Raw genomic sequence first — 26,929 nt, 5'->3', positions numbered from 1 at the left:
AACAGTGTCTTGATAACTCGTCGTCATATAAAGAGTGCCTCTTTTATGACCTCTAGCCACCACCATGGAACCTTTCTTGACTCTCCAGGCTCCACCACCAAAATTAACATCGTGCCCCGTATCATCAAGTTGACCTACCGAGCTCAGATTTTGCATCAACTTTGGCACATGTCTGACCTTGGTAATCTTCCACACACGTCCATCTGATATCTTCATATTGATATGTCCAATACAAACTATGTCCAAAGGTAATCCATCAGCAAGATATACCTTTCCGTAATTTCCCGCAACATAATTTTCCATGATGTTATGGTGCAGTGTGGTGTGGAGCGACGCTCCTGAGTCAAGCACCCATGAATCGCTGGGCTATCGACATAGGAGATTGACGCTTTGGTGGTATTTGCAGTTGAATCACGAGCTTTAATTTTCTTCGTGGAATCAACATACACTACCAATGCATCAGCAATTTCACGTGTCACTGCATTGGCTCCGCCTCTCTTGTTGTCTTCCTTCTTCGGTGGTGCTCGGCAATTCTTCTTAATGTGACTGATCTTTCCACAATTCCAGCACTCTGCAGGCTGTCTGAATTTGCACTGACCCCGTCCATTCATTGACTATTATCTGCCATTACTCCGGTTATTTCTATCTGGGTTTCTCCCTATGTTTTCCACGTTGAAAGCAGAGCTCGTTGATGCCTCCCCAGAGTCTATCCTTCGAACTTCCTCAGCAAGGATACGATCTCTAACATCATTGAATTTGAGCTTCTGAGTACCCCACAGAATTACTAACCGCTGCCCTCATTGGCTCCCAACTATTTGGCAGAGATGCCAACAAAATCAGTGCTCTCACTTCATCATCAAACTCGATTTCAACTGATGAAAGTTGGTTGACAAACGTGTTGAACTCGTTCACATGTGCAGCAACCAGACCACCTTCTTCCATCTTCAAATGAAAGAGTTTCTTCAGGAGAAATACCTTATTGTTTGCCGAAGGTTTCTCATACATATCCGAGAGAACTTTCATGAGTCCTTCTGTGGTCTTCTCCTTCACAACGTTGTGAGCAACGTTTTTTGACAGTGTTAACCTTATAACACCCAGAACTTGTCTGTCAAGGAGCTCCCACTCATCCTGATCCATCTTCTCAGGCTTCTTGCTCAGCGGTTGATGAAGCTTCTTTCCGTACAGTTAATCTTCAATTTGCATTCTCCAAAATGCATAATCTGTACCATAAATTTCCTGATACTGTGCGCTGAACCATCTTCGCCTCTCATCGTTTCTGGAACCACCGTGTATTAGAACACCTTTGTCGATAAACCAATGTTACCTACAAAATTCACTATTCACGAATTATTGTTCACGTGAATAGTAACTCCACAAAAAATTTGACCGATCACCGTAACTCAAGCTCTAATACCAGTTGTTAGTAAATACGCGGTCAAATTTTACGGTAAACCAGAATTTATGGGAGCGGGAAAAGCGTACACACACAAAATTATTAACGGAGTTCGGCCAATGTTGCCTATGTCTCCGGACCTGCTACAGATGTTTTATTATCAACCCGGAAAATTTTTACAAGCTCTCAACTCACACCCCGATCCCAAATACACTCAAAAATTACTCGTAATTTCTTAAAGAAGATTTTTTTGTGAGAAATTTTTTTTTTCTCCTTCTTCTTCGATCTCCTCTTTGTTCTCTCTCTGTTTTTTTGTTTTGGGATACATTTCAGAAACCAGAAGCTTGTATATTTATAGGAAAAGCTTGAGGAGTAGGTGAACATAATTGTTGACAAAAGCACCACCTTCACCCTCCAACTTCACCGTCCAGTGTTTTTTGACTTACAAAAACCGTACGCAAAGCTCTTCAAATCAATGAGGTATATATATAATTAATTATTTTTAAGAGATTTTGCCTAGTCTTATATATGAAGCGATCTATATGATTGGTAGGAGAGTATAGGGGAATGGATACGATGTAAATATGGTATTCCTTACACATATGACATTATAAGCTATGACATTATAAGCAGCGTACCTTACCATAAGAATAACAGTATCAGTGGCTATCGTTCTCTCATCTTCAGGTCAGAGTTTTAACCTTTCGGTAAACTTTTTTTCTTTTAGTTCAAGGATTTATGTAACTTTGTGCGGATTTTGGTGAACAGTGGTGATCACGATATGGCAGTGCCTTATCTTGGAACCCAAGCTTGGATAAGGTCTCTCAACTATTCTATTATCGATGACTGGAGGCCATGGATGATCAACGATCAAATCGCTGGGTATATATGTGCACCTATCTTTCCTTAATTAATTGTTTCCATTTCTTGTTCATTCGTCCTATCAAATGCACATTGAGATTACTCTTGACTCTTACTTGGCAGATACACAAGGACTTATGCAAATAAGATGACATTTGCTACTATCAAAGCAAGTATTTCCTCTTCTTTCTTCTTTTTTTTATTTCCACTCAACGTTTTTATCGTGGTCTTTATTGAGAGTTGTGGATTTCAATTACAGGGAGGTGGGCACACGCCGAGTTACAAAATAGATGGTTTCTAATATGTTATTTCATCCTGACAATCCCAGAAATACACTTCTTCAAGTTGAAGTGATTTTTAATATTGGAAGTACTACTTATATATTATTTCATTCAGATTAAATAATTTAGTCTTGGATTTTATTCCTAAAATATTTTAATAAAATATCATGACAAGATTTCAATCACCTTCTTTTGAGTTTGTTCGAAGAATGCGAGATTTGACCAATCGTCTAATATTTGTTTCTCCCTAATATCCTATTTATCTATTATAATTGTATGAATGAGAGATTTGAACTATTTATTATAAGTTTCTCGTTTATTATTTAATAAATCAAACAGTTCTTATTTTATACATAGTTTACATATACTAGAATGGTAAAATATTATATTATTTTTTATCCTTATACTCTTAAGTAACTAAACCTTAAAAGCGTAGGTTAATAAAATAAGTAATTTGTTTTGTTGTTCTAGAATTACATGATTTTTAGACCGAACTGGTGAATATATATACTAGATAGACATTTATATTTCGAGTGTGCACTTATATTCTATAACAGCTTGATATATTAGATTTGATCACTAACCTGTGAATAGATCAATAGAGATTGCCGGTGATTTTCTTCATAGTTTTGATTCTTAGATATGTATATGGAGTGCAACTAATTTTTACAGGTGTCCATATTTTTAAATTGACATTTATGTAATTCACAAAATAAGTTTAAAAAAAAAACAAAACTCATATCAGTGAAACAGAATCGAGAACGAAGCACAATTTTTATAGAAGTAGAAAATGAAATCACTTGTAGAGAGCCAATAGTAAAAAAATTGAGAGCAGCAAACCTAATTTCCTTTCATCATTTTACAATCGATGTTGCATATCTGGTTTTTGTGATTTATGCATATGAAGTCTTAAAAATAATTAAAATGAGTTGTAATACATTAACTCTTCAACAACGATGATATATTTAAGAGACCAATATTTCCTGTCGATAAAATTTGTAGTATCGTAAAATATTAAAACCATTTGTTATCATCTAGTTAGATAGCTAAATGACCAGTAAATAAATATAGCTAGTGAAGCGCATATCCATCTTATTAGCAAATTTGACCCAAGTAGAAAAGACAAAAAAACAATGCGAATGGTGGCTAAAATTGGAATCTATATAATAGAGTTTTCATTTTACTTAACTAGTAATAAGTTAACACTTTTCATTATTCCCACTTGACCAATTTCCTCATAAAGTAATCACACGAGTGAAAACGAGGTAAAAAATTAGTTCTATATTATGAAGTAAAAATAAAACTAAATTAAAGAATTAAGCGTAGAAGGAAAGTGAAAGATAGGCATCTTTTCAAATGTCAATGTACTTGCTTGATTATAAAGTTTATAATTCAAAATCTATACGTAGCTATATGTGCATGTATACACATCCGTGTATAAATACGGATCACATGAACTCGCATAAACTCAAAAGGGATGAACCCTAAATTTTACGTCCTTCTTGTCTTAGCCGCTGTTTTGGCCACGACCGCAAACGCTGGCGGACCAGTTCTCGACACTGATGGTGATTTCATACTCGACGGCGGCAGTTACTACGTTCTCCCCATCTTCTCCGGTGGCGGTTTAACTCTCACCCCCCGTGGTGGCAACCAATGTCCCCTCTATATCGGACAGGAATATTCAGATGTCAATAGGGGTATTCCCGTAAGATTTTCAAACTGTAGGTCTAAATTTGGGTTCGTTCTCGAGTCAGTTCACCTCAACATCGAGATGGATGTCAAAGCTACGATCTGTGTTCAGTCAACTTATTGGTGGGTCGCTGAGTCCGACATGGCCATCAAGAAGTTCTTTGTAGTGGCTGGTCCTAAGCCAGAACCTGGAGAAGAATCGTTGAAGAGCTTCTTTCAGATCAAGAAAACTAAATATTTTCATAACGGCTACACAATTGCGTTTTGTCCTAACGATAATGATTGCATAGATGTCGGGATATTTGTTGACGAATATGGCGTTTGGCGTTTGGCTTTAAGCCCTACGCCATTCCCGGTTATGTTCGTGAAAGCTACTGGAACAGAGACTTCGTCCAAGACTATGTAGATACGTAATTTCAAAATTAAGTAGATATATTTGCGTTCACATTTTTGTTTTGTTCATCAATCATCATATATGGAATAAAACATTTTCATCTGTTTCGTTTTTCTCTTTCCTCTCTTTAAACAAAAGATTCACATAACTTGGAAATTAACCAGAAACATTAATCGTTTAGAATGATCATATATATAAAAGATGCATTATCAAACCATTGCACCACAAAACTTCCACAGAAGATTGGTTTATTTTTTTATACATGATCGAGTGAAATTGCTGAATATTTTGAAAATTTAACTATACCAAAATGTTTAAGAAATAAACTCTACTAACCGTTTTACATTTTTTTCGGGTGCAAATTCTACAAATTTCAGTATATAGTAGTTCAAACAAAAATAATTCAGAATATACAGAGAGAGGAATAAAAGGCAACACAATGATAATCCTCTGTATTACTGGCGAGTAGCAGCCATAATGGATTTCTCTTCTTTTTTTTTTTTAAATCACACGAGAAGTGAGCAGATAATAAATCATATACATTAGTATTATCCTTTATCTGCGCACATCTCCAAAATATAATTTGAGCCATATCGCGAGATCCAAACACATTTCAATAAGTTTAATAAAAGCTTTATGTTTAACAAAGAGCTTACATTGCATAATAGTAATGCATATAATAGTATACAACTAAACATGCCATGTGCAGACCACGAATCAAAGCATTGACTATCAATCGGTATATGTAATTCGATAGATATCAACAGGTCCTAGATAGCTTCTAGATAGCTACGTATTATTAACTAATACTAACTAGAACTCGTGAATCACATGCCCTTTTTATTAGTAAATTTAACCCGTTATAGAAAAAGACAAATAAACAATTATCGAATCGTGCTTGGAAAGTGTAGTTTATACTAGATCATCTTGTTGACAAAAAAAAAATACTAGATCATCTTAGTTGACCAAAAAAAAAAATACTAGATCATCTTCTCGACGTGTTTTAACGTGTTTGAATGTAAGAGAATTTGAATAAAATAATTAAAGATCACTTTCTTACAAAGAAAATTTGGACCATTTTTCAATTTGCGTGGTCATCCTCAGGTCTGGGCATTTTATCCGTTAATTTTGATTCAATTCGTTATCGTTTCGATTCGATTCGAAAATTTCGGATATCCGTAAACCTTCGAAGCAAAACAAATACTAAAAATCAATATCCGTTAAAATCGAATCAAATCACAAATATTAAAATTTTGAAAAGCGGATATCTGATCTGATCCGGTAATATATAAATATAGGTAGATCTTGATTATATTTAAAGTTTTAAATGTATAAAATTATATAATTGTTATTCTAACATATGATTTGACAAATTCTATTCACATTATTACTTATATAAAAATATTACATTAAAGGGAATGAATAAATTTATGACAATTATAATTTTTTTCTTAAGTTTGGTCTTATTATAATTGTTAACTAAGTTTAAAAACTTTATAAAATATGTAGATTCACTATTTTTTTAATTTTTATCTTATATATCATGCAAAAAATATTTTACAAAACAAATTTGTATCAAATTTTTAAAATTATTTGCATTAATCAAAACATACGAGATATCCGTAAGTATTCGTAAATATTCGCAAATATCTATTTATTTTCGGATATCCGTTTTTCCGAATATCTGTATTTTTTCGAAGCAAAGCAAATCGAAAAATTAGATATTCGTGGCATACGAAGCAAATCACAAATACCTTCAAAAACCCGGATATCCGATCCGTGTCCAGGTCTTGTCATCCTTACAAAAAGGCCATGCTAATATTCTCTATATCATTCCAATTTTATTAGAAGTCTGATGTCTCCGAAGGGGCAATAACTAAATATCAATTTTGCAAAATGTATCTGAAAACAATATTATTAAAATAGAAGCATAACTTAGACTTAACTTTGATCTACCGTGTGATAATACCAAATTAAAATTTTATATTAACTATCAGATAACAACTTAATTAGTCATCTAATACAACTAAATAATTAAAAATATTTCTAAATAAAATAACTAAAAAGCTAATCATACAATCTTTTTAAGATTGCAAAATCATAGGGTGTCATTTAAAAAATAGAAATATAGAGTGTTTTAAAATATTAGAATTTAATAAATATCTAAATAATTAAATATTTTTGTAATTTTATTAAATAATTATTAAACAATTTTACTAAGTAACATTTTTTAGTTTTTGTTCTTTAAATAGTTTCCAAAGCTCAGAATAACAAAATTAGTTTTATTTAAGGGGTAAATGACAATTATATTCTTATTTATAAAATAAATAAATATTAAAAACTGAATAATAAAAATGATTTAAAAAAAAAATATTGATAAATATGAAGACTTTTATGAATGTGTATAATGTTTTCTTGAATTTGTACAAAGAAAATTAGGAATGCCCACATAAACGTGTAATAAGACTCAATTTTTGAACACCAAATGGTTTTGTACTAGACTCCTTAAATGTAATTTTTTATGTATATTTAGAAAGATCTTCATAAATGTGTATGGCATATTCTTGAATTTAACTTATATCTATAGTTAGGAAAACATATTGAATATAAAACATCATCTTTGTGAATTTTTTTTATTTTTTATTTTTATTATTTAACCCGAACTAACCAAAAATCCTGGAACCGAATGGAATATGAAATTAATTTGTATGTTAACCTAACTGTATTATCCAATCGAACCGGAAACTAAAATAACCAAACCAAAACCAAACCGAATATTCTATATATCCGAACGGATCTTAAACCTCTAAAATTAAAGAACCCAAGAATCGAAATAGCTGAACCGGAACCGAACTGAAAACCGAATGCCCAATAGCTAATTAAAATTATGTATTCAGTAAGATGTTAACGCTTTTAAAACTGTCTCACTTAAACAACTAGGGGCATAGTCTCCGCGCAAGCACGGGGCCGGGTACGTTATTGATGCATTGTGTAGTCTTATGTATGGGATTTTGTTTTTCTTTTAACTTTTGTTTTTCCGTGTTGTATATAATCTATATTATAATATATTGATTAGGTTGATATGAGAATAACTGGAGATTTCTTATATGTTGATATTTCATATCTTATGTGTGGATGTCTAAAAGAGTTTCCGATTTATCTTTATGAATTCGACATCTAGCAACATTTTCCCCATGAATATGTCGGACAGAGACCCACATATCCGCTGAGATTCAACATCTAATACGCTGACTTATTGTCATCCTCATTAGCTATCCAGCAAATTTGCAAGTTGTGCAAGTATAAGAAAATAATTATCTACCACAGTTTCAAAACCCCAAACAATAGTGAAACTTTTTATTAGACATAGAGCAAAAAAATATACATAACCCTATAAATATGGTCAAGGCGAGATCTTTTAACAGAAATAAAAAAATGAATCTCCATGAGCTCCTCCCAGGTCTATGCGAACTCTCTTAGTCCGTCCAAGAAGCTGTGTTTCTTTTTCATTGGTTGTTCATGTAGTTGTCGGCTGTGTAAAAGATTTTGTTCACCTCCTCCTTGAAACTACCAATGCATTCTAATTCGGATTTCAAGTCTGGGAAATTAGTGAATCCCTCCATGGCGTACATGTCTTAGTGGACAACTTCGGAAAGTATAACAAACAACAAAGAAAAGTTATATTAATCAAGTTTTCAGTAGGACTATGAAATTATATCATTTTAGAGAGTTTCAATACGCGACATTTAATAGAGCGGTTTAGAGTGTAATGGTTTATCATCGGAGGTGAGAGTTAAGTGGTGAAGTGGAGAACCCTAGACCCTAGCTTAGAGACGGTGAAAAAAATAGACGATTAGAAGGCTTCTTTGGGTCTCTCTGACGCATCAGCTTTACCTTTTAAGACTTATATATGTAGAAACTGGGTGCGATAGGCCGTGAGTTAATTACACAGCCCCGTTCGAAAACTCACCGCCGAGGGCCGTAAAATCGCCGGAAAAACGTAACTCGGGTACCAACGGTGACGATTTAGACTGGTTCGGTCCGAAAATAGGGATTCTTACAAAAAAAATAATTTTTACTCGTTTCATCCTATAATCGAGTAGTATATATAAGGAGATTCATGATGTTTTCATGAAAATGGCAAAAACGAAGAAATTGATGTATAACTCGTGAAAATATATGAGTCGTCAGAGTCAATATTGCAGAAAACCTAAAAGTCTAAAGAGGAAGACTACTTGTAAAAGTCAAATTGCCTTTAATTAAATTTAATCATAAAAACATGCAAAAAATCCCATGGTTTCTATTCGAACTCGAGTCGTTAGCTTTTTTAAAGATGTGTAAACTGCTGCACTAAGTGATATTTACTTTAAGTATTTACGAATAGATAATATATTAAAACAAAAGCATGACGATGGGTCTCACCAAAATAAATGAAATGCTGAGGTGAACACTTTAAGGAGAGAGTAAAAACTCAATCATTATATTATAGACGGAGTCAATATTGCAGAAAACCTAAAAGTCTAAAGAGGAAGACGACTTGTAAAAGTCATAATTGCTTTTAATTAAACTTAATCATAAAAACATGCAAAAAATCTCATGGTTTCTATTCAAACTCGGGTTGTTAGCCTTTTTAAAGATGAGTAAACCGTTGTACTAATTGATATTTATTGTAAGTATTTACGAATATATAATATATTAAAACAAAAGCATGGAGATGGGTCCCACCAAAATAAATGAATTCGCATCATTGGTCCCTGGACTTTTGATGGTTTCCAAATCGGCCACAAAGTCTTGAATACACAAGAATAACCTCACATTTTGGCTCCAAACTTCCATTTGTGCAATCTAATCCCTAATGCACACAAATGAACATATATATGCAATATAGACCACTAAATGCAATCTAAAGTGATTAAAAGAACTAAATGAGATGCTAAATATTATTAAAATCATGTTATATCACAAACCATTGCATCACAAATCTTCTACAGAAGATTGGTTTATTTTCATACATGATCGAGTCAAAATTGCTGAATATTTTGAAAATTGAACTATACCAAAATGTTTAAAAAATAAACTCTACTAGCCGTTGTACAAATTTGTTTTTGGTGCAAATTCTACAAATTTCAGAATATAGTAGTTCAAACAAAAATAATTCAGTATAAACAGAGAGAAATAAAAGGCAACACGAGTTACACAATGATAATCCTCTGTATTACTGGCGAGTAATACATATGTATAGACGAACAAAAGAAGCGACCAACTATCCAAAGAAGTCATAATGAATTTCTCATTTTTTTAAAATTCACACGAGAAGTGAGCAGATAATAAATTATATACAATAGTATTATCCTTTATCTGCGCACATCTCCAAAATATAATTTAAGCCATATTGCGAGATCCAAAAACATTTCAATAAGTTTAATAAAGCTTTATGTTTAACAAAGAGCTTACTTACATTGCATAATCGTGCATAGAATAGTAATTGCATACAACTAAACATGCCATGTGCAGACCACGAATCAAAGCATTGACTATCAATCGGTATATGTATCACGATTCGATAGATACCAACAGGCCTAGTCTTCTAGATAGCTACGTTATTATTTACTAATTTCCATTAATACCAATACAACTCGTGAAGCACATACCCATTTTATTTGTAAAGTTAACCCGCTACAGAAAAAGACAAATGAACAATTATAGAATCGTGTTTGGAAAGTGGAGTTTATAACTCATCTTCTCGACGTGTTCAGACGTGTGATAATTAGAGCACTCGCTGTGATGTTACCAAAGAACAGTCCTTAAAAAAAAAGTTTATTTTGATTTTTAAGTATTATTATTTTTTTTTCAGATAAAAAAAAATATATATATCAACTAATCGCGGGTCGCCACATGTCGTGTAGACCCGCAAATAGTGCAAGAATTCGCTAAAAAAACTTTTATTTAAGAATTTTAAAGATTGAATCCTTAGTTTTGGTGGAATCCACTGATTATTTAATTATTTTTTTTCTAAAAACTTCTATTTAAAGACTTCCATTGCGGATGCTCTTACCAATATTATTTAAATAGAAACATAATTTAGACTTAACTTTGATCTACCGTGTTATATTACCAGATTAAAACTTTTATATTAGCTATGCACTCTAATATATCAGATAACAACTTAATTAGTCATCTTATACTACTAAATAATTAAAAATATTTCTAAAATAAAATAACTAAAAAGCTATTCATACATTTTTTTAAGATTGCAATCTAATAAAATCATAGTGTATAAATTAAAACATAAAAATATACAGTCTTTTAAAATATTAGAACTTAATATATAGCTAAATAATTAAATACTTTTTATTTTATTAAATAATTATTAAACATTTTTACTAAGTAACAATTTTTAGTTTTTGTTCTCTAAATAGTTTACAAATCTCAGAATAACAAAATTAGGTTTTATTAAAGGGGTAAATGACAATTATATTCTTATTTATATATTTTCTTAATTATTTTAAAATTTACAAAATAAATAAATATTAAAAAACGATTTAATTAATAAATATGAAGACTTTATGAATGTGTATAATGTTTTCCTGAATTTGTAAAACCAAATCAGGAATGTCCACATAAACGTGTAACTAGACTTAATTCTTATGTATATTTAGAAAGATATTCATAAATGTCTCTGACATATTCTTAAATTTAACTTATATCTATAGTTATAGTTGGGAAAACATATTGAATACATAACATCATGTTTGTTATGAATTTTTTATTTATTAATTTTTTTAACCTTTTTAACTGAATTAAACATAAAACAAAAATCGAACCAAAAACCAAAATAATTGAACTAAAACCAAACCAAATTTTCTAAATATCCAAACGGATCTAAACCTTGGGTTTAAAGAACCCAAGAATTGAAATAATTGAACTAGACCCAAACCGCAAACGAATAACCTAGCTAATTAAAATTGTGTATTTAGTAAGATGTTAATGATTTTAAAACTGTCTCACTTAAATAATTTCCTCATAAAATTAAGAGAAATTCCTTAGAATAGCCATTTTTAAGTTTTTGTCAAAAAAATAGTACTCAATAAAGAAAATGACCAAAATAAGTTTTATTAAAGGATAAAAATATATTTTCGCTCTAGAGTTAACTAATCTAGACTTATGGTTTAGAGTTAAGGGGTGGAGTTTTGGAGTTAGAATTTCAAATTTTTAAAAATAAAAAATTAAAATTTTCAAAATAAAAAAAAATTATTTTGAACATTTTCTTTTTTGAAGACTATTTTTGTGACAAAAACTTAAAAAATGTTAGTTTAGAGAATTGCCCAAAAATTAATCACATGAAGAGTATATAAAAACACGATGAGGCGAAAAATGACTTGGATATTACTATAAGCATATGCTTTGGTATATTTCCTTATTAATTAACATTGTTGTTATCCTTATCTTCTAAAAACGTGCGCTCATATCACAAGAATCGAAAAACATGTGTGGAAAGTGGAAACTATCAACGTTAACCAAACATTTAATCAGGAAGCTCAGTTTCGAACCAAACCAAACTGAACCAAGAAAATTAACAGAAGCTACAACACTAGACACTTATAGGTGTTCCTTGTTGAAGACGTTTAAATCAAAAACTTTTATAAAACCAGAGCTATAGTGAATAACTGAACCTACATAATCATATACGTTAACCAACAGTCCAAGATCAGGATAAACCATATGTAAATAATCAAACAAATTAAATAAGCGTGTAAGGAGAGTGGAGGAAACATGAATATTAAAAAAGATAGGCATCTTACTCAAATCCCAGTGTACCTCCGTGTATAAATACCGATCACAGGAACTCACATTTTCTTCATCCAGTAACACTCAAATCTTATCATACACAAACTCAAAAAAGGATGAGTCCTATGTTTTACTCCCTTCTTGCCTTAACCGCTGTTTTGGCCGCGGCTGCAAACGCCGTCGGACCAATTTTCGACACTGATGGTGATGTCATATTCGGCGTCGGCAGTTACTACGTTCTCCCCGCTATCTGGGGCCCTACAGGTGGCGGCCTGACTCTCTCCTCCCTTGGTGACAAGCAATGTCCTCTTTATATCCAGAAGGAAGATTCAGAGGTCCAAAGGGGCATTCCCGTAAAATTCTCAAACTGGAAGCCTAAAGTTGGATTCGTTCCCGAATCAGAGAACCTCAACATCGAGATGGATGTTGCAGCTACGATCTGCGTCCAGTCAACCTACTGGTGGGTTGCTCCGTCTCACTTGCCCATTATGACTTGTTTCATAGCGGCTGGCCCTAAGCCAGAACATGGAGAAGATTCTTCAAGGAGTTTCTTCCAGATCAAGAAAACTGGTGGACTTCATAACGTCTACAAAATTACGTTTTGTTCTGGAGATGGGGGTTGCGACGATGTCGGGATAGCTAGGGACGCAAATGGCGTTGGGCGTTTGGCTGTAGGATCTGAGCCATTCCCGTTTGTGTTCATGAAAGCTGGTGAGACAGAGACTTCGCCCAAGACGATGTCTATTATCTGAGAGAAATTAAAGACTACAATATCAAGAAGATAAGAGTTTTAACCTGCATTAAAGACTACATTATCTGTGTGTTCACTGTTTTCTTTTTTTCATCAATCATCATATGGAACAAAACATCTTTCCTTTGTTTCTTTTTCAGTTCTCTCTCTAGTTTAACGATTCACAAAACTTGGAAATTAAACAGAAGCATTTTTATTTTCCAATGACCACACATCAAAATAGATTATATAACACCACTGCACCACTCAACTTTTACAGACAATCGATTCATGCATATATATATATATATATAATCGAGTGAAATTTCTGAAAACATATTTCGAAATTAAACTAATCTTATTATCATTTATTTGCATCTCCAAAATATAACGTCACGTTGGGAGCTCAAGAACCTGTCAATAATTAAGTTTAATAAAGCTTTATCTATAAGGAACTTACATTGCATATAGTATATGCCTGAGAAAACACCTAAACACGCAGTTACCACGTACACAGATAAGAAAGACACCCAAACATACCCTGCATGGAGCACGAATCAAGTATTGACGATTAATCAAAAAAATTATTAGGGCGCACACACACTCACTTACTGGTGGATTGATTAAAGCATCATTAAGCATTCCGATCCCATCCCTAATACGAACGACGAGTTCTTAAAAATAATTAAAGAAAGAAATGATAATATAAATATCAAAAAGGTTTGCAAAACTATGAGATACCTATGCAATAATTTTCTCAAGATTATAATTTTAAAACTAGAAAAATTAATTATAAATATATAGTATTATTACTTTCATCTATATAAATTGGATAACTAAGTTTTTTAAATAAATTTAGCACTAACGTTCCCGATAAAAAAAAATAAGTCAAATGATTCAATTTAATTAATACATTTAAGCGATGATAATAGAAACTAAAAAATGTTACAATAAGGATAACTGCAAATTTGAAATAAATATTGGAAAAAAAAAGAGAATACTCTACTGGGGTTTTAAAAAGGCCTCATTGACAAAACTTAGGTTCACCCCTTAGGATAAACTTTTAAATTCACCATTTATATTTCTACCTGTCATTTAGATAATTAATAAAAAATATTAAATTTTATTTAAAAAAATTTAAAATAGTTGAAAAAGGAATATGACTAACAAAACCCTAAATCCTAAATTCTAAACCCTAAATCTAAATCTAACCCCTAAATACTAAACCCAAATCCTATACTATAAACCTAAATAGTAAATCATAAACCCAAATCCTAGACCCTAAACCCAAACCGTAAATTCTAAATTCAAACCCAAATCCTAGACCCGAAACCCAAACCGTAAATTCTAAATCCAAACCCAAATTTTAGACCATAAACCAAACTGTAAACCTTAAACCCAAATTCAAACCTTTTGGGTTTAGGGTTTACGGTTTGGGTTTAGGGTCTAGGATTCAGGTTTAAGATATAGTGTTTGGGTTTAGGGTTTATGGTTTAGGATTTGGGTTTAGGGTATAAAGTTTGGGTTTATGATCTAGAGTTTGGGTTTAGAATTTAGGGTTTAGAGTTTGGGTTTAAGATTTAGGGTTTAGAGTTTGGATTTAGGATTTAAGGTTTAGAGTTAAGGTTTAGGATTTAGGGTTTAGAATTTAAGATTTAGGGTTTTGTTAGAGACATCTTTTTTTCAATTATTTTAGAGTTTTTTTAAAAAAAGTTATTTTTTTATTAATAGTCTAGTAGGCAATTTGATTAGTTATAAGAGGGGTGGTGAATTTAAAAGTTCATGATATGGGGTGAACCTAAGATTTGTCCTTTAATATATGTCTTTTTCTATTTGTCTACTATTTCCGCTTAGAGAAAGACAAACAAATGACAACTATGGATTATAATCAAAGTTTCAAATTACATGTTCTTTTTGGTTGGTTTAGTTAAACTGAGCTGCAATAGACACTAAAAAGAACATAAACAAATCTTCGTTTGCGTCCTTTTCCACTTGAATTGTAAAAAATGTAACATAAAACGAAGTAAAATGTTGACAAAAGAAAGAGTAAAATAATCAAACGGACGCTTTAATCTCTTAAAAAGTTTATTTGGAATCGTTCTCATTCTTTTGAAGATAAACTCTAAAGAAAAATATGAAATTTAGTATTGAAAACAATCGATCTTGACAAAAATAGATAATATTAAAGAAATTAAAGAAACTTGCGTAGAATATAGGAAGAAATTATCGTCTTCTCAATGTGTAGTATCATATAAATATTGAGAGTTTATAGTTCACAAGCTATATAAGCCTCCAGTACTAGACATCAAAGCCGCCTCATCCGGTCACCATTGGATATACTTGTATGTTTATAAATAAACTGCAATCAACTCATATTTTCTTCATCCACCAAACACCTGAATGACCACAAGAAATACTAAATAATACAAACACCATGAGTCCTCCGTTTTACTTCGTTCTTGCCTTAGCCGCAGTCTTAGCCACAAGCACACATGGCGCGGTTCTTGACATCGACGGTGACACCATGTTCCGCGACAGTTACTATGTTCTCCCCGTAATCCGCGGCCAAGGCGGTGGCTTGTCTCTACGCGGCCGCGGTGGTATACCATGTCCTCTCGATATCGTGCAAGAATCATCCGAGGTCGATCAAGGTATTCCCGTAAAATTCTCAAACTGGAAGATCAAAGTTGCGTTCGTTCCCGAATCACGGAACCTCAACATCGAGACGGTCGTTAGAGCCACGATCTGTATTCAGTCAACATATTGGCAAGTCGGTGAGTTCGACGAGGAGAGGAAGAAGTACTTCGTGATGGCTGGTCCACAAGACTCAGGGAAGAGTTTCTTCCAGATTCAGAAATCTGGAGATGATGCTTACAAGTTTGTGTTCTGTCCTCCCGCTCTTGAGACTGGCTGTCCTAGATGCCGGAATGTCGGTATATTCGAGGATGAAATCGGCATCAGGCGTTTGGCTTTAACCTCTGAGCCCTTCTTGGTTGTGTTCAAGAAAGCTAACGTTACCGAAATTTCGTCCAAGACTATGTGAGACTTGCGTGGGAGGACCAAGACTCGATGTTTGCTTTGACTTATAATAAAACCTCTATGTGTTGTTTTCCTTTGAAGATTACATACTGAATAAAATATCTCTTATCTGCTATTCTTTTCCCAATTAACTTAACATTTACATGAACACGTTCGAGATTTTTTGCTAAATGATAATCGCTATGAAACTCACAAAATAATCCGCTTTGATGCTGACAAAATGAAATAAAATTATAATCACTATGATTGTGACAAAACAAAATTAAAATTACAATCGCTATATGCCAAAATCAACTACCCTGAACCACATCAGTTTTGACTGTTATAATCGGATTTGTGGTCAACGATTGGTACGTACGAATAATACGTGCATGGGCCTATTTTAGTTGCGAACCGGAAATATTCGGTTTAGTAACCCGATATCAATACGGTTAGCTATTAAAAATAGATGGGCCTATTCTAGGCCCATATGATTTGGATCAGTCGATATTGAAAAGTCTCTTACAATACATACTACGTTACCTTGGTAAAAAGTCAACTTTTCCAGATCTCCAGAAATTCAATTTCCTAAAATATTAATAAAAAAAACTTGAATGCTGACCAAACTCGTCTCCCGATCTCTCAGATTTTTCCACAACCTTTCCTCTCCTTTGAACTTCACAAGACTCGAAAATGGCGGAAACGATCGGCTCAGGTACGTCCCTTTCCATAGTTATCTGAATCGAATTATTAGTCTGTCGACATTTGTAATGGAATCTACAACGGAATGTTCTGAAACTTAAAAAAAAATTATGTCGCCGATTTTGATTTTGATATAGATCGAACCTGTGACCTTTCTCTTATATCGCAGAGATGTCTGACAAATCGGCCAAAATCTTCGTCGCTGGCCACCGCGGCCTAGTCGGATCCGCCATCGTCCGCAAGCTCCAGCAATTAGGTTACACGAACCTCCTCCTCCGAACACACGCCGAGCTCGATCTCACTCGCCAAGCCGACGTCGAATCCTTCTTCGCACAAGAGAAGCCAGTCCACGTCATCCTCGCCGCCGCCAAGGTCGGTGGGATCCACGCCAACAACACCTACCCCGCCGACTTCATCGCCGTGAATCTCCAGATCCAAACCAACGTGATCCACTCCGCTTACCTCCACGGCGTCAAGAAGCTCCTCTTCCTCGGATCCTCCTGCATCTACCCCAAGTTCGCTCCTCAGCCCATCCCCGAGTCCGCTTTGCTAACCGGACCGCTCGAACCGACCAACGAGTGGTACGCGATCGCCAAGATCGCGGGGATCAAGACCTGCCAGGCGTACAGGATCCAGCATAACTGGGACGCGATCTCGGGGATGCCGACGAATCTCTACGGACCTAACGATAATTTTCATCCTCAGAACTCGCACGTGTTGCCTGCGCTTATGAGGAGGTTTCACGAGGCGAAGGTGAGTGGAGCTGAGGAGGTTGTTGTGTGGGGGAGTGGGAGTCCGTTGAGGGAGTTTTTGCACGTGGATGATTTGGCTGATGCGTGTGTGTTCTTGTTGGAGAATTACAGCGGGTTGGAGCATGTGAATATAGGGAGTGGGCAAGAAGTGACGATTAAGGAGTTGGCTGAGTTGGTGAAAGAGGTTGTTGGGTTTGAAGGGAAGCTTGGGTGGGATAGTACGAAGCCTGATGGGACGCCGAGGAAGCTGATGGATAGCTCGAAGCTCGCGTCGTTGGGGTGGACGCCGAAGGTTTCTCTGAGGGATGGTCTTCGCCAGACTTATGAGTGGTACTTGGAGAATGTTTGTGCAGACAAGAAGTGATGTATGCTTTCTCCTATATATACATGACTCACAGGTCAATCGGCTTTGTCACTACAAGGTGATTTATCTATCTTTGAGGTTTAAGAGCTGCTTCTTTTTTTTAATCTACATTTGGTTGTTTTCTTGTACCTGAGGAACTTACATTATCCGACATGATCATGTTTGATGCATCATAAATCCATGAACAAGATATGCTGTATTATTTAGTTTTCTTTTATAAAAGTGTTTGAAAAACATTTTTTGTGAGAGGTTATAACAAGCAAAAACTATGATGAATGATTATATAATACCGGATTCGTGTAGTTGAAGATTACAAAAATAAATATAACTAATATAATTGTGTATGAAATCATTTGAAGTTTTGGAACTAAAGTGAATATCAAAATACTAGGGAATCTCTCTCATTTTGCCATGAACACTTTTACTGAACTTGAGACCCTAGCTGAAAAACTTGGATCAGTATTCAACCAAATATGTGTATAATGGGTTCAATACTGATTCAAATCCGGATATAATTCAAATCAGATTTGAATGTGAATTGATATCTGAAAATTTTCAAAACTAAAATAAATTAAAAAACAGAATCTGAACAAATATTCGTAGATTCAAATTAGTATCTAAAATGAATACTTAATTTCATGATTAAAATATATGAATTTAAAGTATTAATAACCAAATCCGAAATAGGTAAAAATCTAAACGAACTTGAATTATGGAACGAGATTTTAAACATATATAACGTTCAAGTCTACGCTTACTAATTTGGTTACAAGACGCAAGTAAAAAAAGAAGAAGAAGAGAAGCATATAACACATAGTGAATTACATATATCGGCCCAATGGGCTGATAAAAGCCTTGTAATAATAGCGTCAACAAAACGCACCGCGAATCCACGCGAAAAAGGGTTAGCGTCCAATCAGCAGCAACACCTTTACAACCTCCGTCTCCGTCTCTCTCTCTCTCTTTCCTTAGCTCACACTCACTTCTCTAACTTCGGACACGAAAAAACTCAATTCAAAATTAATTAAAAAAAAAAAAAAATGCCTTCTCCTCCGGCGCCAGAGGCGGTAGTCAGCCACCGCTTCGCCGCCTTCCTCATCTGGCAATCGATCCCCTCAACAGCCATCTTCCTCTTCTTCAACCTCTTCCTCTTCTCCGCCACTTCCCTCGCCTCCTTCCTCCTCACCTTCCTCGTCTTCCACGCCTCAAACCTCATCTTCTCCATCTCCCTCGCTCTCCTCTCCTCGCCGACCTCGGACTCTCCCCCTCTCTCCCCTCTCCAATTCGCCCTCGGCCTCCTCCGCCGCCTCTCGGATCCGGACTTCCGCCGCCGCGCTCGCGTCTCTTTACGAATCGCGCTCTTCGTCTCCGCCACGGGGTTCGCGGGGTTCTGCTCCGCGGCTGTGTTCTGCTTGGAGAGTGGAGTGGTTGGGAGAGTAGGGTTTAGAGGGTTTGTCACTGGTTTGCTTTACGCCGTGCTCTTTGTTCTCAAGCAGAGATGGGTATTAGAGTTCCCAATCATTCAGGTTTTTTGTGATTATTGATTCATCGATTTGTTTGTTTGTTGTCTTCTGCTGATTCTTTACTTTGTGTTTTTGTTTCGGACAGCGTCAACCGTTCTTTAGCTTCAAGATTGGTCTCCCTTCGGCGTTAACACAAGCTTTGAAGCTCTCTGGTGTGCTTTATGTGTTGTCGACGGTAATGCTGTTGTTTCTGCTGGACTGGTCTGGTGGGCTTGTGTCTGTGTCGAGGTTCTTGGGTGAGCAGGTCATTTCTTATGCGGGTAGTTTCTGTTTGATCCTCTCTTGGGAAGTGACTCACCATATACATCAGGTTTGTGATTCATCTGCTTTCACTTAGTTTCATTTGCTTTGCTTATAGGTTGGTGATATAACCATTTAGTTAACTTAGTTCTAGGTAACATTGGATCTCACTATTACTCAAGTGTTGTGAAACACGACTGAGAATAATCTGAAAGCCTGCTTCAAGTTAGCTGCTTTCAATTTAGTTCTTCCTTTATTGTTTTAAGTTTTCATATGTCAAATACACTTGCTGCATGTGTCTTTAAATGTATGTATTAAAACTAATAGAATTTTTGTATCTCTATGCATAGAAGCATGCCTTTCGTTATGTACTTACTAATTTCAACATTGTGATTTGTGAGGCAGACAGTAATATTACAATATTATTACTCGTCAAATTGTTTACTTTTCCTGTATTAGTTTTATTATTCCTTGCCTAGTGCATAGACATTTTGAAACGGACCATCTGTAAGCTTGTTCTGTGTGTTTCTTCTCATCGTATTATGGGAAACCGTAAATGTTAGCCACGATTCCAGATTTTACTACAAAAGAGGCTTGTTGTGATTGACATTTTTTTTTCCAGGTTCTGCACACAAAACGCTTTGCTTTTGCTCCTCCAAAAGGATCTGCTGCAGCAGAAACAAATCCAAGCGAGCCTCTTCTCGCTGCTCTAGAAGGGAGTCCTCCAGGTTCCCTCGAGCAGTATCTCGCGTACCTTGATCTCTACATGGTGTCTCAAAATAATGTCGACACCTGGCGCCGCGCTGCTTTCTTCGCGGAGTCAAGCGAGACTTACAAAAGAGTCATCACTCTGTGCTTGAGGCCTTTAGAAGAGCTCGCCTCCAAGTTAGCTGCTGGGATAGACCACACCTTTGCTGAAATAGGTGAATCATACATCGATCCTAAATTTGGCGAATCACTCAAGTCGTTCCAGGTAAATACACAATTCAAACTTTTTGTATCTGAAACGCAAAACTAATTGCGCTCTGTCTGATACATGCAGCTATATGCATGGTGTGCTCAAACAGCCGCATCCCTCACTTCAATCTCACACAAGGAAGACAGTCTCGGAGTAGCACAACTATCCGGTGCAAACGCAGACGTTGTCTCAACCCTCCTCTCTCTTCTGCTAGCTGTTGAAACGTTTATGGGGAAGAAGAACAATCTGCAATCACCGCAGCAGCTCTTGGGACCCGCTAGCATCAAATGGGCGACCTCGAGCATGGTGAGAAAAGATGTTAAGCCGATCAAAAAGAGAAGCGGAGCGCTCTACTCTTACGCGTACGCAGCTTCAGATGTTTTGAGGATATCGATGTACCAGATTGTTTCCACGTTCCGCGATGAGATGGTCAGCAGCGAGAGAACCGGGATTCTTGGTAGAGATTGGATCGGAAGCAAGAAACCGGTTTTTGGAACGAGCGAGATGTTGTTGCAGAAGCTTAAGCTCTTCCTAGAGTTCCAAGCTTAAATGGAAAATATTTAAGAGAGAGAGAACAAACGAGATGTTGTGATCAAAACGTGTTTGTTACTTTAGAAAGGACTTGTAACGAGATCTCTCATATATTATTTTTTTTGGCAGAAGTTTTGGGACTATACATATAATCTTCTTGTTAGAGTTCTTGTTGGTGATCTACATGATTACATAAGAATCAAAACCTTATTGTTAAATTTTGCTTCTTCATTACACGGATGAAAAGAAAGGGTTTGGAATGTAAAATGGGCCATAGATTTAGGCCCATGGGCCAAATAAATCTATCGAGCGGTACGGAGATTAGCTAGGCATTGTATTTACTAAAAGGGCGAAACCCTCCACCGCCGCTTTGAACTCTCTCTCTCTCTCTCACTCACTCTTTCTTATCTTATTCTTATACCCCTCGTCGGAGGAAGAATCCTAGAAATCGAATAACAAGGTAGGCTTCACTTTAGTAATCTAAGCTTTCTGATTTAGCTGAAGTGGTCAAGATCAGTTTCATTTTTTCTTTTCTTTTCTAGATTCATTTGGTTTTCTTTATTGATCTGTGTTACTGTCTGTGTCCTTGAGTATTGTCTTTCCGACAAGTTAACTAAATGTTAAAAGTACTGTCTGATAATTGATTGGGAAAAGTTGTAACTTAGGGTAAGCTCATACTAAAGACGCAACATGTGTTCTTCTTGCTGTCCTGTTTCCTAATCATTGCGTGTTCCATGGATCTAATTGATTAGACAGTGATGACATGATTAGTTATTGTCTTCTTTGATACATTTGTGGGATTAAAGGTTGTAGCTTTGTGTGTGTGTTTGATACAACAGATGAATAGGGAGAAGTTGATGAAGATGGCCAACACCGTCCGCACTGGCGGTAAAGGAACTGTAAGAAGGTATGTATATTAAAGTCTTTATTTATTTATGTAACCATTAGGCAATGTCTATGCTCTCTCTAAACTTTTTTTTATTTATGTCATTTTCAGAAAGAAGAAGGCTGTTCACAAGACAAACACCACCGATGACAAGAAGCTCCAGAGCACTCTTAAGAGAGTTGGAGTCAACTCCATTCCCGGTATTGAGGAACTTAACATCTTTAAGGATGATGTTGTCATTCAGTTCATTAACCCTAAGGGTAAAAAAACCATCTCCAATCTTTTTTTCGTTTTTTGTCATAAATCTCTGCAGTTGGTTAATATTTCTATGTTGTTATTACAGTTCAAGCCTCTATTGCTGCTAACACATGGGCTGTGAGCGGTACACCACAGACCAAAAGTAAATTTTGTATCCACATAGTTCAAATAGTCTTTCTCTGTTTGTGCCTCTTCTGATCTCAAAATCTGAATTTTCCTGCAGAGCTGCAAGACATACTTCCTCAGATTATCAGCCAACTTGGTATGTACACTACTCTCCAAGTCCTTTCTCTAAACCAATGATCCCTTGAACTAACCAGTATCTTGCTCTGGTTATTTCAGGAACTGATAACTTGGAGAACCTGAAGAAGCTAGCAGAGCAATTCCAGAAACAAACACCAGGTGGAGCTGATATTCCAGCAACTATCCAAGAAGAGGATGATGATGATGTTCCAGAGCTCGTAGGTGGAGAGACTTTCGAGACTCCTGCTTCTGAAGAAGCTGCTCAGCCCAAAGCTACTGCTTCTTAAGAGAGCTTACCAGTTCTTCGCTCCACCGTTTTTGAGCACCTTTCAGATTCTTGTTTTCTCTAAATCTTTTTTTGCGAACAGAAAGACATGTTTTTGTTATCACTTGTCCAGACACCAATGTTCCTTTTTATTAAGGTTAGATCGTTTTTTTTTTTGCTTACCATCAGATGAATTGTGTTGTGTCTTTTCAATCAGTTCTTGCAACGTAGCCTTGCTGATTCTTGGTTCTGACTAATTTAGACTAACATTTCATCAACTTTGCATTAGATACAATGCGATGGAAAATCGAAAGATTTTACATTTTCCCCAATTATTAGACATAAAAACATTAAAAGAACAGCACTAAAGTGATCAAGTGTGCTCTGTTCTGTTTTCCATCTCTTCTGCTTTCTCCTGCTGCCTTAGCGTTTCATACAACGGAGCGTTTCGCGTTTCTCTTAGCCAGAGGCTCACCACGCCGCTCAACACAGACGCAACGCCGAACACAATAAACGACATCATCGCACTCTCCCTTCCCAACGCAACTAGCAACGGAGCCGCAGACGCTCCAAGCATAAACGCTTGACGAAGAAGCGAAACCGCAAAGTTCCTCACGTTTGTCGGGAACAGCTCGACCGCATAGACATATAGAACGTCATACGCGGTCGAGGACGCCATGAACCCAACCGCCTCAACTGCAAGCTGCAGCCATTTGGCAACGGGCATGGCCTTGGTAACACGCTGGAGCGAGAGAACCGCGCAGAGCAAGCACGAGATTCCAGCTAGGTAAGATGAGTTTGAGAACAGCGGACGACGGTTCATCACTCCGAGGAGGAAGCTTCCGATGAAAACCGCAGGAAACTCCATCATAGCGTTCACCGCGACGGTCAAGTAAAGGTTGAAGTTGAGATTCTCTGCGTTTAGCTGAATCCCATAGTAAACAAAACCACTTCCAAATCCAGCCATCATAACCATCACAATCCTCTTCACCGCCCACTTCGTTTTCCAAAAATTCTCCGACGACGAGGTTTGATCGTCTCGTCCTTCAATCGGATCGACCAGGCTAAGCTCAGCGGGAAGCTGCTTCCCGTTGAGCCTCGCGAGTTTCTTCAAGACCACCATCGCTTCTTTGTTACGCCCTTTGACGAGAAGCCATCGAGGAGACTCGTAAGCAAAGGGCAGGAGAAAGAGAGCGTAACCAAGTGGTAAAACGGATATGATTCTGTATAGGTTTCTCCATGACTTTCTCTCCAAGTAACCCATGAGGGGCAGAGATAGAAACCCTAACGTGAAGAAGAAGAAACCGTATTGGCCTACTTGTCCACGCCATTTTTTGCCGACGACCTCGGTGGCTAGCACGATGCAGCAAGATCCGATGCCTGATCTGAAGAACCCGTTGGCGAAACGCAAGAACGCGTAAACCCAAATGTTTGGGGCAAAGGAGATGGCCAAAGCGGTGACGAAGGTTAGTAGACAAGAGAGAAATAGTGTCTTTTTCCGACCAAACCATGAATCTGCAAGATATCCATAAACTCCAGAACCTGTCGGAGAAAACAAAAGCCAACATGAGAATTACTTAAAGAGTTATAAACTGATTTAATAGTTTTGGACCACATAAACCGACCGAACTGAATTCAATCATTGGACGCAACTGCTTTTTTATTGCTTGGTACCACAGCTGAAATAATATTTATTGTTAACTTTTCACGTATTCTAACGGGTTAATCAACAGAAAATTAGAATTAAAATAAATAAAGTTAAAATGGAAGGTAAGAAAGTTTTTTTATTGGTTGGGTAGATTTACAAAAAAAAATTGGCGGTTTTATCCATAATTATATGAGAAAATATTCTAAAACTGAACTGAACCGAACTGAACCAAACCAAAAGGATGGTAAGACTCTCCAAACTGTAAAATACAGAATTTTAGAAATCGGGTTAACAGCCATACCGAAAAGAGAACCGATGAAGAAAAGAGTAGATGGAAGAGCAACAAGAAACTTATGTTGACATATAAGATCCCATTCAGAAACAATAGTGTCGCTCTTTCCTCCGACCCATTCCCACTCGCTGGTACTCATTCCACACATCAAAGAGCCCTCCACGATGGCTCCAGTTGCGAGAAGCCTTGCAGCAGGCTGAGCGTCGGAGAAAATAGAGACAAGAGTGGTCTGAGCATCAAAGGTCCAAGCAATAGAGACCAAGAGAGCATGCATGATCTGAGCAAACCCAAGTGCTCCTATATGTTGCTCGATCACCTCATCAACTGTGAGTGCATACCCATTGTTGGATTGTTGTTGACTTGTTGCTTCTCCTTTCTCGGATGCTGATGAATCATTTGATATGTTTGATAGTGTTTCCGCAAGCTTGGGAGCTTCTTGTTCAGAGGGTTTCATATTTTTATGTTGTTTCAGGTGTAAAATAATCTTGTTTTTAATTTCTTGTTTTGTTGGTTTGATATGTTAAGTAAGCGACCGTTTATATACACATGGTCGACCAGCGTTTTGTATCTTATTCATCACTCTCGAATAAACAATCAAATAAAAAGCAATTGTGGGTAATGAGTCATGATATTTTTCTTATATAGCTCAGTTAACTTTTTCTTAAATTGTGTGTCTATATTATCAGTTGCGTCTGATTGGCAAATTCGTTAGCTTGAACATATAATTAAAAATTGAAAGAAAAATTATTTAAACCTGTTAACATGATTTATTATTACTCTATTACAAACTATAAAAATCGTTATATCAACTAATTTACAACGAATAATCTTTACCATTATTATAAGGATTCACGCTAAACAGTTTTACTGACAGCTGAACATTAATCTAAATAGATGATAACAAACCATATTCTGTAAGATTTGAACCTTAGATTTTATGTAAAATATTTAGTGAACTCTTAATCGACTGGACCAATAAGATATCTACAAATTATTAGAACATGTTATTGAAATATTAACGTTTATAGGGGTGTATGTAACTCTTTACCAAAACATTAAACTAAAAAAGGTGTGTAAAGCTCTCTTCTTTTGTAATGCTCTTCCATCTTTTTGTCCACAAATGTAACTCATTTTTCTTTTTTGAAACAAACGTAACTCTTTTGTTCCCACTAATATAAAAAGTATTGAAAAATAAATATAACAAACGTCGACAAAAGTTACGGTTAGAATATAAATGAGGCATGAAGAGAGGAAAAGAATGTATGATGCGCAAAGAGAACACATGGCCAAAACTACTGAATTAACTCTTTCATGTGTCAACAACGCATGTGGGTTCCAAAACTCATCAAACGTTTGTTTGATCGCGCTTTCAAAGTGTTCGGTTTAATTAGTTGTAGGTACTGGTCGAATAATACATGAAAAAATGAGTTTGAATTTCGGAAGAAACTCTCTTTGTATAAGAAAACGTATTCATCCGTAAGTAGTTGAATGTTACGTATCGGTATGCCATAAGATATATACACTGCTTACGATATAGTATGTGGCTGATGTACACTTGATCTCTTTACCAAAAAGAAAGTAAATAGTGTAAAGAGAAATTTAAGGCAATCAAGAAATAGTTTGAATCAAAAAGATATGTAGAACTACATTTTATTTTGTTACAAATTATGAGGAACATTAATCGACGATTTTAAAATGAATGATTCTATAATATTTTGAGGATTCATACATGATACACAAAATTATTTTATGAAGATGTTCACAGTTCTACTTACATAAAAATACCATGTATTGTTATTTTGATAAATCTACATAAATAATACTAAATTGTATTTTGTGATTCGAACTCTAAATCTTTAACCACATTAGTGAAAAATTAATCAAATCAGTAAACTAAAATAGTTATATATAAATACAGTATAAAAATCAAATTTTACTGATAATTCATAAGATTAGAAAAAAAATTTATTTCAAACAACCAAATCTAACCTCTAATTAAAAAGGTGAGAATGGATTAAAAATGTACTTACTTATGAGGAACGAAACCCTCTTTTTCGTGATAATAAAATGTAAACTTTTATCACTTAATTTTATTTTGGTTTGCACAATTAAT

The 26,929-nt window shown here is 35.5% G+C and overlaps 7 protein-coding genes and 1 pseudogene across 8 annotated transcripts; 7 read left to right on the top strand and 1 right to left on the bottom strand.

The window, feature by feature from the left end:
- Positions 1-1,724: 1,724 nt before the first annotated feature.
- On the top strand, positions 1,725-2,614 carry LOC106299662 (putative serine carboxypeptidase-like 52). Of its 2 annotated transcripts, none has more exons than XR_001261832.1 (5): positions 1,725-1,873; positions 1,947-2,080; positions 2,162-2,275; positions 2,378-2,427; positions 2,514-2,614. XR_001261832.1 is itself a non-coding variant. In XM_013735719.1 (5 exons), the coding sequence occupies exons 1-5, from the start codon at positions 1,869-1,871 to the stop codon at positions 2,606-2,608; spliced, it is 318 nt and encodes a 105-aa protein (XP_013591173.1). In that variant the 5' UTR covers positions 1,725-1,868; the 3' UTR covers positions 2,609-2,614. The 2 variants fall into 2 exon arrangements, 1 of the variants encoding a protein (XP_013591173.1); XM_013735719.1 differs by having other exon boundaries at positions 2,027-2,080.
- A 1,395-nt stretch (positions 2,615-4,009) lies between these two features.
- On the top strand, positions 4,010-4,630 carry LOC106299508 (21 kDa seed protein-like). Its single transcript, XM_013735590.1, has one exon. The coding sequence runs from the start codon at positions 4,013-4,015 to the stop codon at positions 4,628-4,630; it is 618 nt and encodes a 205-aa protein (XP_013591044.1). The 5' UTR covers positions 4,010-4,012.
- Positions 4,631-12,470: 7,840 nt separating this feature from the next.
- LOC106299216 (alpha-amylase/subtilisin inhibitor-like) lies at positions 12,471-13,353 on the top strand. Its single transcript, XM_013735340.1, has one exon. It carries the CDS (start codon positions 12,523-12,525, stop codon positions 13,156-13,158), a length of 636 nt encoding a protein of 211 aa, XP_013590794.1. The 5' UTR covers positions 12,471-12,522; the 3' UTR covers positions 13,159-13,353.
- Positions 13,354-15,480: 2,127 nt separating this feature from the next.
- Positions 15,481-16,223, top strand: LOC106299562 (annotated as a pseudogene).
- Positions 16,224-16,708: 485 nt separating this feature from the next.
- LOC106296319 (GDP-L-fucose synthase 1) lies at positions 16,709-18,208 on the top strand. The gene is made up of 2 exons (XM_013732422.1): positions 16,709-16,869; positions 17,026-18,208. Exons 1-2 carry the CDS (start codon positions 16,848-16,850, stop codon positions 17,970-17,972), a joined length of 969 nt encoding a protein of 322 aa, XP_013587876.1. The 5' UTR covers positions 16,709-16,847; the 3' UTR covers positions 17,973-18,208.
- Positions 18,209-18,879: 671 nt separating this feature from the next.
- Positions 18,880-21,367, top strand: LOC106296572. The gene is made up of 4 exons (XM_013732732.1): positions 18,880-19,498; positions 19,581-19,805; positions 20,358-20,708; positions 20,778-21,367. Exons 1-4 carry the CDS (start codon positions 19,013-19,015, stop codon positions 21,240-21,242), a joined length of 1,527 nt encoding a protein of 508 aa, XP_013588186.1. The 5' UTR covers positions 18,880-19,012; the 3' UTR covers positions 21,243-21,367.
- Positions 21,368-21,573: 206 nt separating this feature from the next.
- On the top strand, positions 21,574-23,058 carry LOC106296489 (transcription factor BTF3 homolog 4-like). The gene is made up of 6 exons (XM_013732623.1): positions 21,574-21,684; positions 22,064-22,131; positions 22,222-22,370; positions 22,454-22,510; positions 22,592-22,630; positions 22,711-23,058. Exons 2-6 carry the CDS (start codon positions 22,064-22,066, stop codon positions 22,896-22,898), a joined length of 501 nt encoding a protein of 166 aa, XP_013588077.1. The 5' UTR covers positions 21,574-21,684; the 3' UTR covers positions 22,899-23,058.
- Positions 23,059-23,126: 68 nt separating this feature from the next.
- Positions 23,127-25,392, bottom strand: LOC106296488 (organic cation/carnitine transporter 1). The gene is made up of 2 exons (XM_013732622.1): positions 24,826-25,392; positions 23,127-24,418 (listed from the first exon to the last, which is right to left on the bottom strand). Exons 1-2 carry the CDS (start codon positions 25,268-25,270, stop codon positions 23,250-23,252), a joined length of 1,614 nt encoding a protein of 537 aa, XP_013588076.1. The 5' UTR covers positions 25,271-25,392; the 3' UTR covers positions 23,127-23,249.
- Between the last annotated feature and the right edge of the window lie 1,537 nt (positions 25,393-26,929).

The sequence above is a fragment of the Brassica oleracea genome, chromosome C6 (genome assembly GCF_000695525.1).
Source record: "Brassica oleracea var. oleracea cultivar TO1000 chromosome C6, BOL, whole genome shotgun sequence".
NCBI lineage: Eukaryota > Viridiplantae > Streptophyta > Magnoliopsida > Brassicales > Brassicaceae > Brassica > Brassica oleracea.
Note: the sequence above shows the minus strand (reverse complement) of the source record. Positions and strands in the feature narration are given on the sequence as shown.